This window comes from Diadema antillarum, unplaced genomic scaffold, assembly GCF_040938485.1.
Source record: "Diadema antillarum isolate AM-2024a unplaced genomic scaffold, OU_Dant_1.0 scf00000147, whole genome shotgun sequence".
Lineage (NCBI taxonomy): Eukaryota > Metazoa > Echinodermata > Echinoidea > Diadematoida > Diadematidae > Diadema > Diadema antillarum.
Window position 1 is genome coordinate 1,060,763 of NW_027271036.1, and position 20,062 is coordinate 1,080,824.

General features: G+C 38.8%; 1 protein-coding gene across 1 annotated transcript; it reads left to right on the forward strand.

Annotated features, from left to right (window-relative positions):
- The first annotated feature begins 15,527 nt into the window (after nucleotides 1-15,527).
- Nucleotides 15,528-17,503, forward strand: LOC139721699 (bcl-2-like protein 2). The gene is made up of 2 exons (XM_071633030.1): nucleotides 15,528-16,507; nucleotides 17,140-17,503. The coding sequence occupies exons 1-2, from the start codon at nucleotides 15,866-15,868 to the stop codon at nucleotides 17,257-17,259; spliced, it is 762 nt and encodes a 253-aa protein (XP_071489131.1). The 5' UTR covers nucleotides 15,528-15,865; the 3' UTR covers nucleotides 17,260-17,503.
- The last annotated feature ends 2,559 nt before the right edge of the window (nucleotides 17,504-20,062 follow it).

Sequence of the window (20,062 nt, forward strand, 5' to 3'; positions counted from 1 at the left end):
AGAAAGAGTGATGTATGTTATGTTATTTTTTTACTGTCGAGAAACGGAATAAACTTGAATTTGAATTTGAAATTTGAATTTGAAGGGGAAATAAAGCTGTTATTGCATTGTACGCATTTCACTTCTACTTCCTTTTCGCTTCTTATTTTCTCTTTTGAGGGTGATATTTGCCTTACTTTTTCACACAAATCCGGGATACATTATAACATTTTTATGTCGCCGACTAAGTGTGCGTTCTAAACAACGTTCATGTCAACAATCAACCATCATAAAAGAAACATTTAGTATAAGTCTTCTGCGGGAGAATAAATCAAAATAAAATGCAAACACCTCGCCTTAGAACATTACAAAAGTAAAAGTGATTTCGTGCCTATCCCTTGCAGGGCTCCGTTTCAGGGCCTGAGAATGCAAACTATATAGCATTACGAATTCCAAAGCATTCTCGGGGGAAGGGGTGAGTATGCAGGATGGGAGATTTGGTATCGTAATTTTTCCCAGTAACATGTGATTTGTTATCACGGTTTCCATGACAACCATTTCCGAACATAGTAAACAATTTTATATAACTCTTAGGTTTCATTGTTAAACATAGATTAGTTAGATTGACACATTTTTCACACACACACAAAATGTTTCAACACTTTCGTACGTTTTACAATTATGAATATTTGAAATTTTCAGGGAGTGACCTAATGATGATCAGTTGCCATGGTAACAACACTACTGATTTTATTATTTTTTTTTTGGGTGGGGGGGGGGGGTGGGGAAGAAGCACATTTCAGTCATATCAAGGTGCCACAAAGGGTTTTGCAGTCAGCTATCCAACCTGTCCATTGACTTCGCCAATTATGTAAGATAAATACCTACACGCACTATACCATGTACAATATATATGGGCTTACGCTATACATTCGATTTTTCATTCAAAATGCGCGTCCAGTAAAAATACATCGTCCCATTTAGGATAACATAAAACGAGTTATCTTTCGCCTTATCTTGTAATTTTTTCGCTGCATAAGATATCAGAATATATATTATATTTCGGAATAATAAAAACTTTTGAATAGATTGATTTAGGTAGCTTAAAAAAAACTTTGAAATATTGGTAGATTTTACAAAGTACAATTTTGAGTAAATCAAGTTTTTATGTTTCATTGCGCCATATATGTGCGTGTAAAAATTCTACATTCAAATGCATATTAGTCAGGTTCTAAACTTGAAATGGAAGATAACACATCTCTAGTTTGAAAGGTACTTATCAACCATTACTTATTTCGGTAAAAAAATAAAAATCGTGATTTTTTACATTCTTTCAAATTTTGTGCTAAAAAAGACATTTTTCGGCAAAAACGCGCTTGACATCCGGCCGTACGCTAAACTTGAGTATTTTTGCAAGACTTTCAGCTGGAAAACTTAGCATTAACAAATTTTGCCGTCCAAAGTAAAAAAAATCGTCTTGGCTGGCCTACTATTAATGTGCCACAATCGCAATTTAATCTTATTCAAGTCTGTATGGTTTCAGGGTTGTAGTTTTTCTTTCCAACTCTATACTGACAGGGGCTGACCGAGCAACTTGGAAACGCGGCTCGACAAAACGAGGACCTAAAGGATGTCATTGCCAATCTGGAGAAAGATAAGGCCCAGATTTCGGAGCAACTTGGCAAATGCAATACTGAGATTGAGGTAAGTGTTGATTTATGTTGATAAAACTGATGTGATATATTTAGGCATGAAAGACACAATGTCGAATGATGAACTAATTATAAGACTGGAAAATCTCGCAATCTTTTCACGATCGCTTTCAATCGCTCTTGTTACTATTTGTAAAACTCTCAGTTTCTCGTTATTTCTTTCCATCCCTCCTTTTCATGCTCCCTCTGTTTTTTTTCCCCCTTACTTTACCACTCTTGTAGTTCTTCGTCATACAGGCCTACTTTCCCTCTGCCTGAAGGCTTCAGATTAATGGATAGTTGTCAACAACAACAACAACAACAAAATGGAACTTTCACGTCATTGAAACCAAATATTTGATGTATATAGTCATATTCAAGCTTGTTTGATTCGACTCATGACTAGGAAATGTAATATTCTATTGTCGATAAAACATGTGCAGACTCTCGGTGAGCGACTGAAGGAAGCCATCAAACTTTGTGATGACTTCGATGCAACTGTTGCCGGTTTGAAGAAGGATAAAGACCTTATGACCAAGAAGCTATCGAAGAACGATTCTGAACTCCAGGTATTAATGACATGTTAAATTATGCAAAATGATAGTATTAATAGGCCTAAATTTTATTTCAATTTTGTTTATTCCAACTTTTATTTCACAATTTAAAAACAATGATACACCCATTGTATTTTGTGTGAGATTTATCATCATGAATACAGATATGGCTGATAAGTACGATCTTGTCATAATTACTTTTTATATTCGCAAGGAGATTGCAAAAACGTCAACCTGGTTGGTAACTCCGACTAACCCTTTTTTTTTCCTCCTCCGCTTCTTGTAATGAGCAAATGTTTCAAGATTCTATTGTGAAGAAAACATCATTAACAACCCTAATAAAACGTTATCTTATGACTGACAGGATCTCATGCGGCAAGTGAGTGAGAGGACTCGGCAGAACAAGAACCTTCGGGCTTCCGTTGCCAATTTGAGCCAAGAGAGGGAGCACCTTTCAACACAACTCTGTGTCACCCAAGCCAAAGTTGATGTAAGTTGTCGACCTCGGTCATTTCTTTTTTAAAATTTTATAGACAGATAGTAAATTATGTTAGAAAAGATGTAGGACGAGCGTTTTAGATTTTGTTTGGACTCCTTTCCAGCCGCCAATTAAAAAAAAAAATGGCCTTCTTGGTTATGATGCACCATACCGCTTGTATCTAAATTATCATGTACATTAATGAATTTCTGAAAAATGCAAGATACACGTAATACTAACATTCTCTTCAAATTAGATGGCATTAATTGTAATTTTTTTAAAACACTCTCGCAGATGGCAGAAGTCAAGTTGAAAACATCGGAGGAACTCGGTGAGAAGCTTGCGACTCAGATCAAAGAAAGGGAGACTGCACTAGATCATCTTGGAGAACAACTGAAAGAAGAAAAAGAGACCCGTCTGGTAAGAGACGAACTACCGTTAAATACTGTTCTTTTCATCATCGTTGTAGTGCGTTTTGTTGTAATCGTATATGTGTTTTAATTTCATCACTTTTAGAATTAATGATATCTTTTGAATACAGTAATTGGGGCATAAAGAATCATTATGACTGTTCAGAGACGAAGAATATCAATGAAATTCAGCCATGAAAACTTTTATCATTTTCCAGCACCAATACAGGTCTAAATATCATTTTCACAAACTGCTAACAGTCTTGTAAACATCTTATCATTTTTAAATGGCTTTTGTCCTCGACTATTGCAGTAATTTCTTCTCATAGCTTTTTTTTTAAGGACAAAAATTGATCTGTGGAACTCAAACGCATACTTATGCTTCATAATTTTCATCAATTTTTTTTCATCAACGAAGTTTGTGGAAGACGAGGTCGCAGTTCTAACTGCTGAGGCACGGGACTTTAGGGCTGAAGTCGCCCAGTTGAAGGTGGAAATCAATGGATGGAAGAGTGAGGTCGACCTCAAAACCAAGCAATGTGAGGTAAGCTTATACAGAGATGATTTGAATGAAAGTTAAGAGAATGCCGAATAATATTGTTTGATTCAATTTATCATCTCTTTTTATGAATCAAGTTAAGTCAGTTTAGCTATATGACGAATTAATGCTGTCATTAGTATCTTTGAATGATTATTTTTCAGCTATGTAAAAATATTTTCATGTGTCTTATAGTAAGATACACTTTATGATAAAGAGTGAGCAATAATGTATTTTCAAATACAAAAAGAACTTGAAAAACAATGTTGTGCATTCGTTTTATCACTGCATTATTTCATTTTAACAAAGATAAATGCGACATTTTAGAGCAACTTTGATTTATCCTTATTCAATTTACACAAAGCGATGCACATTTCTTGCTCTTCCTCATCGTATTCATGAAACTAGATGAATAAATAACAACCCTCTCACGATCGCCAGTCATAGATACCACTGACGTTCTATGCAGCTTATTTTCTACTGGTAGTGACTGGGTTAAAATGCTCTCTATCACTTCACCCCATCACACCGTGTCATACATCGCCTCTCCTCTTCCCTCATCAAATTCACGTCATCAACACATCATCAGGAGGCTGATGAGAAGCTGGCTATGTTTAAGGAGATGGTGGATTTGTTGGACATGAAGGCCAGCCGTGCAGAGGCAATGGAGCAACAAATGGCCGAAGAACTTGAGGTATGAAATAAAAAAAGGAGAAGAAATCAACAAAGTTACGATGTCCCCATAACTTCTATGAAATATGCCTTCCTTGTTGATAAAATAAAACGCTTTTATTGTTTCTGAGAATTTTCTTCCCTCGCAGACCTTTTTTGTTTACGTGTCACTATGAAATCTACTATATTATGTAGTTTAAAGGTGTACTTATAGGATATCATACCTGTCCAATTATAGTAACAGGATGTATATTATGACGTATTGTTATTGTTGACAAGTATTTTAGTAAAGCATGCACAAGCATAAGCTCTTGAGGAAATTTATCAAAGTGCACCTCTATGCCATGCGCATATTTTTTCAATATTCTTCTTTCTTTCTTTCTTTTCGTTGTGGGCGCACTGAAACTTAATTTCAGTCGTGTGATGTGTGTGCCAATCTCTTGGATAAAGTTAATAATTTTTGTCGTCCAGGTGTCCTCCTTGTAGCTGGTTCTGACGTGCTTATGAATTTCTGTCTTTCGTCTTAGAACATGAAGGCGTCGATGACGGCTGCTGCGATCCAGTTCGGCCTCCTGTCTACTGTGGGGGAGACGATTAGTGCGGAGGGCCTCTGCCGCTCGTTTGACGAGATGAAGCAGCATTGCACCGCGATGCAGGGTGAACTGGATGACTTGAAGAGGACCAAATCACTCTTTGACGAGATGGTCAGTGCTAAGACAGTTATATCATATATTTATATATCAATCTCTTTCTTTCTTTTCCTTAGCTGCCTTCCACAGGTGGCGTGTGAGATACAGTAATATATAAATGCTCCACAAACTTATCATGATAGGCATAAGATATCATTCCATGTCAAACAGAACGCTGATGGTACATTTCTTTTCTTTTGCCGGCCATGACACATTATCTACTCAGTCGCATTGTAACACCTTTTTGTTTTTATCGCTTTTTCTCATCGAGATTCCTGATTAATACGTGATGGCACTAATAGATTTTGTTTGCTCTTGAGTTGTGTCGTCGAATATGAAATTAAGAATGAGACTGGAAATTTCAATAATAATCTATATTGAATGCATTGTTTCGATGCTCATCAGCTAAAACTTGTTAATATATATACCTCAATGACAACATGTCATCGATTCAGCAACGATTCAATCATTAACATCTGGAGAGTTGCCCAAATCGAGGCGGTCCCAACACCTTGTTCCCTTCTCTTTATTTGGATACTTTGTCAAAAATGATGGACACCGGCATTTCATATCTGTCCCTTTGTGACCCACTGCACACCTTCTACTAGCCTTTTTCTGATTTCTTTCTTGTCTTCAATATCTCGCTTTCACTGTCTCTTCCTTTATTTCTCTCCTTCTCAACCTAACAGATGAAGATGTGTGCTCCGACCATTGATAGTGCTGATATCAACGATGACGATGAAGTGTAAGAAATTAAGTGTATTTTGTTTGAGAGAGATGAAGGAGAAGAAGACTCCGTTTGTTGACTTAATATATCAACATTATAACAGAAGTAAATTTGGGTTAGATGTGCAAGTGGTTCCACTATTCATGCAGCTATTCATGCAGCTCATTGTCTCACTTTACTTACTTTATATGAATGAAATTTTCGTTTACCACCCATCACAGGAGAAGTAAGGGATTCCAAACGATATTATATATCATTGAGACTTACTGCTTATTCATCTAAATACCATGTGAATGCACTTTTAGAAACAAATATACACGTATCAAAGTAATGTTTGCGAAACTGTCCGTCATGTCTTAGGCAGTGTGTCTGGAAAAAAACAAATATTTCATTGAAGCAGTACTTTTCTTTGTGGTGATATCATACTGCAGACAAATTGTATCAAACAGAAACAACTCGACAGCAATGTAATTTTGATATAAGTGTCGAAATTAACATCTCACAGACTCTCACACAAATACCATCACACACAGACTATCAAATGTGCACCTACACAATTTTAATTACACAAACGCAAACCGATACACATTACTGTTACCTAATGAAAATATAAGTTCCTTCGTCTCCTCGTCCCATAGAGACTATGAGAAGAAAGGGATGGCAATGATGAAAGGCACCATTGACGCTCTCAGGTTCAAGACCAACCGACAAGAACTCATGATCAAGAAACTTCGCTACCACGTGACCTGGTGAGTCTGACAGGCAACTCTTTGGTACAGACACTATCAGCACACATTGAGTTATGCTACTGATAGATATAGCCTCATTCCAATTTCTTCGTGCACTAAGAGGTTGATACTGGCGCCACGTGGTTGCCGCTTTATATGATATGCCATTTCATCTCGATCGTGGAATGTCTTTGATCTGACATACAACTGCGTAGCCCAAATTGCTGGTTTATTTTTGTTTTGTTTTTTTAATCATTGTAAACGTCTCGATTACTAGTCGCGTGTTTTGTTTCAGAAGCACAGAATTATTATATGGGATGTCTGTAATTCTCAGAATATCCTCATTCTCTTTTGTTTTCTTGCTTCTGCAAACATAGTTAAACATAGTTAAACTGTGAACTTCATACTTGAAGGGATAAAACAATACTATTGCTCGGATTAGATTATGGTAGTAATGTGTTCATATACAGGTTATTGATCAATCGTTCCATTAAGTAATTGATAAAAAAGTACGTTTTATCAAAATCAAGCTGCAGTGAATCCAGTGTAACATTAGAGTTGCCCTGCATGAAACTCCCAAAAGGCTTAGTCAAGAGAGAAAAGTAATAACATGCCCATCATCTTATCAGACTGACTTATGTAAATGTGATCTTTTACAGCTTCCAAAAGGATGTCCTCGAAAAGCAAAGTTCTCTCTACGGTGACATGACGTACATCGACAGAGCCGTTGTCCAGCAGTTTATTTCTCTGGCAGAAGTCGAGGCCATTCCGCCCAATGACCTTTCACCTTACGGGCAGGAACCGGAAGACGGGGAGGACGAAGTTCCCATCGGTCAGGGCTCTTTTGGCAAAGTCTTCTTGAAGCGGTACAGAGGAAACGTGGTGGCGGTGAAGGTACCGTATGATAAATTCCAAGACAGGGGTGACGACCAGGTCAAGAGGGTGTGTCGCGAGAAAATGAACAACGCTCGCATCACCATGGAGGCCATCGTCCATTGCGTCCTCCAAGATCATCCATCCTTCCCAAAGCTCTTCGGCGTGGCCGATGCCCAGGGTTGCCCGTCACTCGTCGTAGAATTCGTGGGTGATTTGATGACGGGGACAAGTTTCCCGCTCTGCCAGGCACTCCAATTCCAAAGCCAGTCTGTCTCAAAGGACGCCTGGTTCGACATCGTCCTGGACATCATGCGAGGATTGAAAGCCCTTCATGATAAAGGTCTTCTCCACAACGACCTCAAAGCCAACAACATTCTCCTGAAGTGGGACGACGAGGCACAGCGCTGGCGAGGAGTCATCATCGACATGGGCAAAGTCTCCACCACCATCGTCCCCATCAAACACCGCACCATGGACAAAGATGAGCTGGAAGGGTACAAGGCTGGAACCATCTATCAGCACTTGGCACCAGAGTACACTTTGGGTCAGGAGTCCACGTCAGTCCAGACGGACATCTTTGCTCTCGGAAAATTGCTGGACTTGATCGCGCGCCGAATTCGCGACGACGTTCTGCGGCACTTGGCCGCGGAGATGACGGCTTCCAAACCGCATCTCAGGCCCGCCTGGAGGCACATTGAAAAAACTGTTCATAGGGCTCGGCAGAAATGTCACACATAATTTAATTCAGTTTTAATGAACATGCAGTTTGTTAGGTGACTTCAAGGTCTCTGGAGAAGGGGGTTGGGGAGAGGAATTGAGTTATTTGCCCCATGAAATTATATAATTATGTCTTTTCTCGAAAAAATAATCTTTTGTATCCCTATATTCTCGGAGAGGATCTGTCTTGATAAACCATGGGCCAAGCCGACAGTGAATTGAACGGAGGGACACGTATGGCTTGATTAAAAATAATTATCGAAAAGAGTTTGCGGGTAAAACCGTAACACCTCAACTACATCGTCATCGCCGTCATAACTGAACATCAAAACAAATTATTCTTACGACATTTTTAGGATGGCGCCCCGTTCCCTCAAGCCATCTAGACAGATCTTTTCCGAAAATATGGGGATAATAATGCTCATGAAAAGGGGCTTTTAATAATCACTGCTATGTGGAGCGGCTATGAAATGTGGAAGGACAATGATGGGAAATACATGTATAAGCGAATTCTGAGATAAGCGTCTGACCACACCCTATGAAAGTGATTTCGCCAGATTCTTTAGTACTGCAAAAAATCTCGTCCCAATCCAGCCCTTTTTTATACTTTCTTGAAAGTAGAAACTCGGGCAGATTCCGGGGTCAGGTTTTTAAGGCGGGAAGGAAACCGGGAGATCACGTGGTCAGAAGTTCTGGCATACTTAACGAATTTTCTCGACTTATGCCAGGACTCGGTAAAGAGGAATTTGGCGCGAAATAATGGTTCGATAGAACCACGAAAAAAGTATAAACATAGTTCAAAAGATGATGACATGAGCCTATTTGAGTAACCCTCCCCACCCCCTCTTTCCCTGATGAGACAAAATGCCAGGAATAGTAATGTCGATTTAATTCATATCTAAGGGGAAAAAAGTATCTTTGTTGCTTTTCTCACGAGAGAGAAAAATAACATTCTGCTAAGTATTCAAAACCTTTTGCGCACCCTGAAAAATGAAGAGGCAGTGACATTAATCTAGTCGATTTCGCGAAGCTATACGGATGATATTTTAGCTTCAAACAAGTCAGATCTGTACTTTTATTAATATTTCAATATTTGAATTTTCACTGCCATTATGAAGTCATGTTAAAAAGCTCATGAAAAAAAAATACCGGTATATTTTTGAAATTCTGAAGAAGATAAAAAATGGTCAAGAGCGTGATACACTGTATCAATCAAATTATCGGCCGCTACCTGAAATCAACAGCAAAGTTTAATGAATGCTAATGTCTCCACCTTACAAAAAAAAAAAAAAAAAAAAAAAAAAAAACACAGAAAACAAAAGTAAGCAAAAAATGTGAAAGGAAAAAAAAACCAAGCAAACAGATTGATTGCTGCAATCAACCTAGTCGAAAGAGCAGACGAGTCTGTAGTTCTTGAGAACTGAAATGTATTCGAAAGCATGACAGCGCTGACCGGATGTACCTCAAGTTGAATTGAATCATATGAATCAAAATTTTGATTTACACATGTACTTGTGCATTTGAGATGTCTCATTAAAATTGATGAATACTGATCAACCTCTACACGTGTGCCCCGTGTTGCAGTCGTAAATATTCCATCAAATTCAGCCATTGAGATTATTTGTGTCGTTCACAACGAGTGGATTCAAAGAATATTTTAATTCTCATGAATGAAAATGCAGTTCATAAATTGATGCCGAAGGTAATCTTCTGTAAGTGTGTAGCGTTATCTTTCATTATCATAACCATTATGTTTACCGGTACTTCCCCAAATGTGGATTTTTTTTTTTTTTTTGGGGGGGGGGGGAGGGGAGGCCTGTTGGGGGACAAAATACGTTGACATTAAGTCTGAACTTGGAGATCTAACACATTTCCGCTTTGCCATGAGAAATGACGTAATGTAATGATTATAACTTCGGTTTGAGTGGACAAATATAGATTCACCCCCATAATAAAGCGCACACACTCACTCACACACAAACACACACAAACAAACCCAATTTAAGCACAATGTTCCAGGATGTAATGCTTCCTCCGTAAAAAAAAAAAAAGCCTCGAGTCACAATATCCGACATTGTCACAAATACACAAATCAATCAGCGTACATACTTCACCGATACACTCCTCTATTACTAATTTTCATATATCATAATTATTACGGTCATTGTGGTCAGGAAATATGACGACAATAACAACAAAAAATTACATTGTATCATCAAACAGTGGCATGTTTTGTTTATTCATAGCATCTATACATAAATACCCTTTCAGCATAAATTCTAGTTATGATACATGTACAAATTTACAATGTATGTACATTCCACTCTCTTCTTGAGCGAAGTAACTTTATACCACTGAAAATATGAAAGACTCTATATTGCATAGTCATATTTCTGTGATCAATCACTCACACCTTAACAAGTTAGAAAGACTTATAACTGAGGTTGTCATCACCAAAATTAATATCGTTTACACACTTCAATCAACATGTAGAGTTAAGGTTATAAATCACACATAATATAACGTTATTAAATGACATTTGCAGCTGCCCGTTTGAGATTTTCTTTCTACTATAAAAATACAACATGTAATAATTGCACGTTATCATGATCTGGCATATTTCACTCATGACAAATTTCGTACTGCTCTTCTCCCCTTTTAGATCATGGGATGACTCTCAAATTCTGACTTTTTGTGGTCCATCAAAGGGCACCACCTGAACTTTCTTTCAAAATTTTGTTATAAATATACTGCATCTGAAAATATTTGTTGCAACTGGCAAAAATTGCACGTTACTTCAAAGATGAATTTTAAAAGCACGAAATAGAGGCTTTGAATCGATCTGAAAGAGGTCACCAGACTTGTGCGTGCAACGAGCTGAAATAATCCATTACAGTGGGAATCTGATTACATACAGTACGACAAGAGAGACCTAGTTTACTTCAGTTTACACACTTTCTCAGCAGAAACCCACAGGTAGCAGTAAACCTACTCAATGATAGAGGACACTCTGGACACACAAGCATCGACTGCACGCGGATAGAAACAGGATGGCAGATCAAACACACAAATTACAATCCTGTACATGAGTCCTCTCGTTACCCGTTGCTTCCTTATTTCTTAATTCATGTCTGTGCTCACGATAACATTTCACGCATACACTTAAAATCTGGTTTTGTTTGCTAATGTGCTGTCAGAAAGAAAAGGAAAATCATCATAAGCAGGGGCGGATCCAGGAATTCTGTAAAGGGGGGGGGGGGGGTGACTAATATTTCTGGTGCCACTTCCGGGTTTCATTTCATTTTTTTCTTTTTATTTCTTTTGTTTTTAACGAAAAATAAAGGGGGGCGTGCTCCGGTTGCGCCCCCTCTGGATCCGCCACTGATAAGAGATGCTAGAGCATCACAGTAATAGAGCAGGGAAACCATATAATCTACAGAGTTATTGTAATTATAAGATGCAACTTATTATGAACATAATATAATGAAAATGATATCCAAGTTTACCACTTACACCACTCTGACAACGTCCACTGATATTTGCACTACACGCTTTATAATACCATTTTGTCATTTCGGAGATTTGGGGTCGATGTTTTCTATCAGCAAATTTATAATCCATTTAGTTCAGGTTTCTGTGACATCCACTATTTTTTTGTAGCAATTTCTTTTCACTCCTGGCATAGGTGTATCTGCATAGTATCAGTAGACTCTTGAATTACAGGGGTAGTGTGAAAATCTAGCAACGGAACGTATTTCTAAATGTATCTGTGAGAAAAATCATCTACCAAATCTTGCGTTGCGAATCTGTTTTCCGACGGGGTGTGTGTGACCAAGTAAAATTCTATACTAAGTACAACGTACCGTAATACTGGACAAGCAAAAACTGTAGTCTCAGAGACATTATTGAAATAGCGCCACCTATTGATCATTTATGTATACACACATAAATACTCGACTTCAGGCTTTGGTTGGTCGGCGAAGTATTAGTGAAGGAGTACAATGCAGGTAATGAAAATAAAAGATTGTGTGTACTCTCAGAGCTATAGAAATCGCATGTGAATAGTACTGCAAGTTTCAGTGAAAGTGGCTATCATGGAAAATTAGTTTCAGAAAAGTTTCTTATGCCATTATGCCACTTTTCAGATTCTTTGACGAAAATGAATGCATCACCTAAATTCACATGTAAATACATGTATTCCTTGATGTGCCTTGATATGTGTTACATGCTTTAGGAACAATGTAACAACAACAGGATGAAGGAGTGTACAGACTTATGAATAATATGTATAACTAATCAAATGAATAAATAATGATAAAGATAGCAGCCCTCCTTACCCCCCCCCCCAAAAAAAAAACAAACAAACAAACAAAAAACTCTCTATAACAAGCTTTTAACATCAGGACTCGTCCTCAACAAGTTAAAACTCTGCATGCCACATTAAAATCTTGTCCAAAGGTATTTATGTGAAATTTGTGCACATTTGATTTATTGGAATTAAAAGGGTTAAATCATATCTCCCTATGGCTCACTGGTAAATCATTAACTTTTGCAATGTGCTGCAGCTGTGACTTTCAGCTTTCATGATCAACATCTGATATTAGCATGGACAAATTTGGAGATTTCCCAAAGACAGTATGAAATCACTGCTTAGTATGCAATACCACAAATCAACATTCATATCTGTCTCACAATAGCCAATATGAATGAGAAGCTTTACTGTTATATGAAAATTTCTATTAGGACACAGCAGTGCATGCAACATAAGTGATCAACAAGAAAAAACAATCAGTTTTTGGTAGTATGCTGTATACAGATATTCACAAGAAATTTTCTGTTCAGATGAAAATATCTGTACATCTCAATTGTAGGTATTTATCTGACAAACGATAACATTTTGGCAGTATTCTGCAGACTACTGTTTCTTGTTAGCAAGTACTAAACATCATCTGTAAGACTACTAATATATCATGACAAATATCATGACTTATTTTACCATTGTAGTCATCATACAAAATGGATTCTGTTACAACGAATCAAAGCTGTGGATGCACAGACCTTTAAAGAAAAAAACATGGTCATTTATACTGTCTGAGGGAGAAGATTGTAAACTTCAAGTTAGTTCGGACTCAATTTCTGTTTGTCAAGAATTTTTCCTTATTCTGACTGTTATCTCTTGATCCTCTGTCAATGAATCTGGCAGGGGATGCAGCTCTACCCAGAACTCGTCTGCCAATATTTGCAACCCTCTTCCAGCCTCCGTCATCTGATGTAGCCGAGACATTTTCCTCTCCAGTTCATCTGCGATCCTGCCCAGCTCCAGACCAGTCTCACGGAAAATGGTCCGCCTCCCTCCAGGGATCATAGTCCCGCTCAGGTCATGCACACATGTAAGTCTGGGTCCCCCTCGTGAAAGGCAGGGACGGTGTTCCGTGTCGCGGTGAAAGTAGTGGGGAAGGTCCTCCTCGGTCCCACTGACTCGCTCTGATGGATGATCAGTCCTGTTGCACTGTAATGAAGATTCTTGAGAGCTGAATCTCGTTGTCATCTGGTTGCCACGCTCTGCGTGATGACCAGAGCTCGACAATGACGATGATGTCGTCAAGCCGTCTGTTCGAAGCTGATGCACCATTTTGGTCAAGGCTGGCAGGTGCGTTCTTCTCTGCACAATACCAACACCAATATATGACCAGCCTGTATACCTGACGGTCAATCAGAGGACAAGAAAAGAACTGAATAAGGAACTGTATGGGACTTTTCATGCTCGGGACAAATTTTGATTAACATCAACAATGTGTCCAATAGACCTTGTTTATGATGCATTCCATGGGCTACAGAATGTATAATCCTGATGTTGTGTGGCATGCAAATGCAATTAAAAGTAATGGCTATGAAAACTTTAGAGTGGGTAGATTTGTTCGAGCCATTATAGGTTTCCAGAGACCCCAACTCTCCCATTTTCGACGGGAGATCTCCCGCCGAAAACCCATTTTTGCAAAATCTCCCGTTCTCCCGCTTGAGATCTAATTCCTCCCGCCCTGGCTCTGTGTCTCCCGTTGGAAATGATTTCTTACTTATTGCTACCGTATGTTGAAAAAATAAGCCTTAGATAGCACCAGAGAGCATCTAGAACCCTAGGAACTTCGCGCTTCGCACACATGAACTTGGAGTCTCCAGTCTGCTAGGGGTTTCGGGCGGGAGAATCTCCAGATCAGAAGGTGCTTGGGGTTGGAGTCTCTGGGTTTCTGAAAAATATATTTAGTAACTTTTGTAGTGTTACTTTGTGACACAACATTTGATCCTAGAACAATTGCTCCGGTCTTATTTTCTCCAAGGACTTCGACTTAGGGTAAGGGTTGTGATCGGGCTTTAGGTTTTATAGTTTGATGTGAGGATTATAGGATTAGGGTTAGGGTTATGTTTGTGGGTAGAATTAAATTACGTTTGGCTTAGCATGCAGATATTCCAAGGGGGCAATTGTTGATGGCGCAAATGTCATGGAACCATTTCTTTTGTTGTTGTTGTTGTTGTTGTTGTTGTTGTTGTTGTTGTTGTTGTCAATGTGGGGGTGAACAAAAGATATTGCAAAATTATCATAACTCCAATGAATCCGTAAATCTGGTGCAGCACACAGTATGAGAGTTACTACGGACACAAAGGCAACATGTATTAAGCAGTGTTTAAACGAGATCTTCCGCAAGTGTATGCCATACACATATAAATTACACACGGTCGTACTGAACAACGAAATCAGATAGAGAGACTTTACATGCACCACACATCATTTTACCGTGGCAATAAGGTTTTATTTTACATACGTTCTCGATGAATTAGAACATGGGTATAGAAGTACTCACGACTGTTTCCTCAAATCCACACACAAAAAAACTCAACAGCAGACTACCTTGATCAAGGCACAAGATAGAAAATATGGAGTGTTCACCGCTTCGAGACCAGTAAAATTTTGCCAAACTTCTGCCACCACTGCAACTTCCTTCACGAATATTGCACGACACAATCGTAAGGGATTTTCCCGTATCGTGCAGAAAGACATGTTCCATATTCACAATATAGTACAACAGCATGCCCGGGGGGACGGGGACAGCGTGCTGAAGTAAAAGAAATGTATTTCGAGATAGCATAGGACACTCTAAAAAGTATAGATTCTAGCATAGACAGTCAGTTTTCTCACAAGAATCTTTTGGGTTGTCTTCAAATCACTGTAAACATCTGTAAAGTACGGTAAGCCTGAAAACATGACTACGTCCTTCAGGAAATTTCTCGATATACCTATTTCAGTAAATGGAATATTCTATCCTGTTTCGGACTAGTAGACTTTGCCAGACCAATCAGATTGCATGTTTATTGTGACGTCACAGCATAGCGACGTCATCGGTAAATTTTAGTCATCGTTGGGACTCGTGATAGGCACGAATGGCCGAACTGATACGAACACTTACGATTTTACTTTCGTATCGTGCGCTTGTGTCTCTGTGAGACGACCGCTGATAAGAAGGCCAGCCTGACTGCGGAATTTTGCAATACGAATCGTTCAGCGAAGCTCGGTAACCAACAGCACAGAGGAAAGCTTGTTTGAGTGCTTAGTCACCGTACTACTCTACCACTAACCTCGGATACTACGTACACGTACTACCTTCCCATCTAGCTCTTCGTACACAACCACATCACATCGCACTCTCCGTACTCACGACCAACTCGTCAGTTGATCGGCGAGGCAGCACAGAAAGGGTTGTGTCGCTGTTTGACTAGCTGTTTGGTTGCTGGGTTAGGGCTTGCGGCTTTTGAATGTGCGAGGAAAATCGTACAAGTGAAGGAGAGCAGACAGGCATTTGGTGCTGTCTTGGATGGCCCAGTGGATGTGAAAGACCAACAGCCATGTCGGAATCAATTCTCGGACACCCTTCCCCTCAAAAGAACAGTATTTCTAAACTGTTTTTCAACGGTGGCGTCACCAAGGAGCAGCCGCCTAGTCCGGATACTGAACTGAATGGGGGTCAATGCTTGGCCTCGTCGTTAGAAGAAGGCGAGTCGGGGTTTATCGCCAGACAGTTGGGGGATGATTATATCGGCTACAAAGTTGGCAAAACAAAAAATCGTCGTCCACCTTGCCTGCATGCAGAAACACTCAGGAGAGTAGGGGACGAAGTCGAGGAGAGATATGCCATCACGCTGAATGGACTTGTAAATAATTTGGAATATGACCCGGAAAAAGATGGCGAGGAAGCATTTACAGCAAGTCTGAATGCCATGTTCGAAGAAGGTGCATGTAACTGGGGACGTGTAGTGATGGTTTATGTCTTTGCAGCTCGTCTCGCGAAATATTGCCAAGAACACGGAAAGGGATATCACGTAGGAAAGTTAGCAGACTTTGCAGGGAGATACGTTGCAACTCGATTAACCCCATGGATTAATAAGCAAGGAGGATGGGTAGGTATTTTGTTAGGGTGTTTTGTCTTCTTTTTTTCTTGGTGGGGGTGGGTCTTTTTGAGAGTTGCATGACCTTTCTTCAGTGTGTAGCGATACAGTGTAAAGTTAACATGTTAGATATTGAACTGGGTAGATAACAATGTACTAGTAACGTTAGACCTCTAACTTACATCATGTAACACTCACAGGGTTCTCCACTCTGGTCTCCACTTGGTCATGATGGTCTGTGGTGAATAGCACTGTAATATTTTGATAAGTCTTGTAATTGTAAGCCATTCAAGTTCAACACTAACTTGTTATATGTTAAAAGTTCTAGTCTATTGTATAGTTTTGTCAGTCATGTGTGTGTGTGATTTAATCTTTCAAGAACCAAATCGGGTGACTTTCTGTTAACATGGGATAGATTTTGTTTACTTTCTATTCTTTTTTAGACTCAAGGCACTAGATGGTCTAATTATTGCAAATGGTAGTCTACACGGAATACACCACAGATACTCTGCATCTGGTAGAAATCTATAGATCTAAATGATAAACTGGTGAGTGTTAGCTATCATTTATATTTAGAGTGTATTTGTAGTTTAACACTGTACTAACAAATGTGATTTCCTTGTCTTTTTCTGTCTCATTTACAGGACAACTTCAATGAAAGCTTCAAAGCAAAGGACTGGAAGGAGAAGGCAGCATTCAATTCTCTTCTTGTCACAGGAGCCTTTCTCGGTGGTCTTGCAGCGTTGAGATTACTCATGAAATAGGGACACGTCTGCCCCCATAGACTTTTAAGATAACTGAAAGACATTCAAACTATGAGCAAAACTTTTGTGGCAAATTTCAGACAACCCATTGCATTGCACAATTCTTGGGTGTACAGTACATTCACATGACCACTTTTCTCATGTAATAAGCAGTTAATCAAGCATGACAACGTAACTTCGGAACTTCTGCTCATGCAGTGGCCCTAAGCTGAACATTTCTGGCACAGACCTACCGACTACAAGCAGCGACTGACAATAAATTTCTGTTAAGTGTACAGTACTAAAAGTAACATTAAACTCTCAACTGCCTATTGTAGAAGTACATTGTAATGTACCTGTACCAAGTGTTCATCACATTTGTGGAGAACTCTACTGTAATTTGTACCTGTCACTTTTGTAGGATCAACAGTCTGTAATGCAGTAATTCATAATAATACAAAATACACTGCCATGAGAGCTTTCTTTGGTAACTGCTTTGCTACGCATGTGGTTGTGAATTCATTTTATCAATGTCATCGTAGAATCAAAAGTTTGTTGTTGACCTTGATATATCCCTTTAAGTAAATTTGTTTATGAATAGAGAGTGGCTGAAAAAATACAAATGCATGATGTAGCAAATATCTACATTTGCATACAGTGTAATTTTTGTAGCACCTTGGTCTTCTTTGTCCATTATCCTACAGATATGTTGGCCATCAACTTGCATCACTGCAGCTATAAACAAAGTTGGCCAGTAAGAACAGTTCCGCCTATAACATTGTACATGTTTTCAATGAGAGTTAATGTTTGGGACATGTGAAATCTATCAGTATTCTGCTGTACTCTGTAAAGATTTATTGACAAACAGAAATACGGTTTCTGCTTTTCTTTCTCGGACAGTGGTTCGCATGCCAAAATGAGGTCAGTGTGATAGGTCTGAAATATCGCATAAACTTTATGCACAGAGAGTTTGTGACTCATCTGTGTAGTCAGCTACACTGTACAAGTGCGCCTTCATTTTGGCTAAGTGTCAATGCTGTGCATTTTTGCCAAACATTTTGTTTTGTAAAACAATGCAAGAAGTTGTTGAGTTGTCAGGCTTGTGATGCAATTATCAAAAACAGTAAGCAGAAGGGAAAATAGAAGGAAAAAAAATGCTTCTTTAACACCAAAGGAGCTAATGTTCCAGCAGCTGATGATAAATATTTAATATGATAACAGTGAATATTATGTTTTGATAGTGAATGTTGTGAAGTGTGATGTGATGTGATGTTTTCCCTCCACGTAGCTATTTTTGTTGTGTCTGTGTGCAGTTTGCTCATCATCTGCCCAGCAGGAGTGAGTTGACTAGATTTTTTTTTTCTACTCTACACGTGGAATAGCTCTGTTTCTACTATTATTTGTGTCTTGTAATACAGATCTACTATTGGCATTGGGTCCCTTCCTCCTTTCAGTGTGCAAGAAGTCGTGAATTGCAAATGGTACCATTTGCTTTCAGTGATAACATTTCCCTGTAGCCTGTCAGCTGACAGTGAAACACACAGTGAGAGTTCAGTTTTTTTTCTTTTTCAGTTCTAAAATTTAAGTTCCATTTTGATGTCCAGGTACAAGATGTAGTGAAAACTTTTGGTTTTGTCTGTTCAATGTATGCGCTTCAAATTTTTATTAGTCTGTTACACAAAGGTTGCATGACATCACACATGCATTTTGTATGGATTTCATCAAATCAACAAAACTGAATGTATGTTGTGTAGTGAATTTATGTGGTATAATGTTGGTACATCTCTAAGACATGCTCTTTAACCCGTTGAGGACAGGCTGATGTTGCTACAACATGCATTTGCCATAGGTTCTTGCCGGAGTATACTCATGACTCGTCCTCAACAGGTTAATTTACCAATCATAATGTCAATGAAGGAGAAAAGAGATTTGTTTTCCAGTTCTGCCCCAGCACTGAAGTTCATTGTTCATATGTGTTTGGTACTTGGCCAGCACCATGTTTGAATTGCCTGTGGTTGTATGTTGGCGTGCGGGTTTGAAAGCTTTCTTTTGTACGCATGACTACTTCAGTAAATCTTAGCTCTTTGATTTGAGCTGTGCTTCATCTAATGGCAACTTCCTGTCCGACAAACAGAAACAAGAGAACTGAATCAAGAAGTGATGATATTATAGGTATGCCATTGTTGCTCTTTTCCACTGGCTTGTAACCCTGGTCAAAGTGTGAAATGAGTCAGGTTACTGGTAGGTTCCAAGTGCTTTTACAACATCAAAGCCATATACATGTACATGTACCAAGCCGTTTCATTTTCGTACATGTACATGTACCAAGCTGTTTCATTTTCCTGTCATGGCTCACATCATTAGTACGTACATTCATTTACATGCTCGAAGGCATAGGGTATGCATCCAGTGGAGAGTAGACTTGTCACAATCCTGTTATCAAAGATATATTTTTAATGTGTATAAGAGAATAAATATATAAATAACAAAAAAAGTGGTACTTTGTGTGTATGTTTATATGATTTGACTGCCAAAACACGTAATATACTATGTACACATATGTACATCTGTAATGGTATTTTACATTGTACGTGTACAATGTACTGTAAGTCAGTGGAGTAAGGTTCCATTAGCAATCAAAATAGTTCTACCTTATAGGTAAATTAGGGTGTATACAATGTATGTAGGCCTACATGTACAGCTGTATACACATGAGCAGACATGTGGTTTGGTTCAGAAAATGTGCATACATTGTATCATTACAGAAATATCCATTGGACATCATTTGACAAATTCTTGCCAAAAGAGGAACTACATTGTAGTG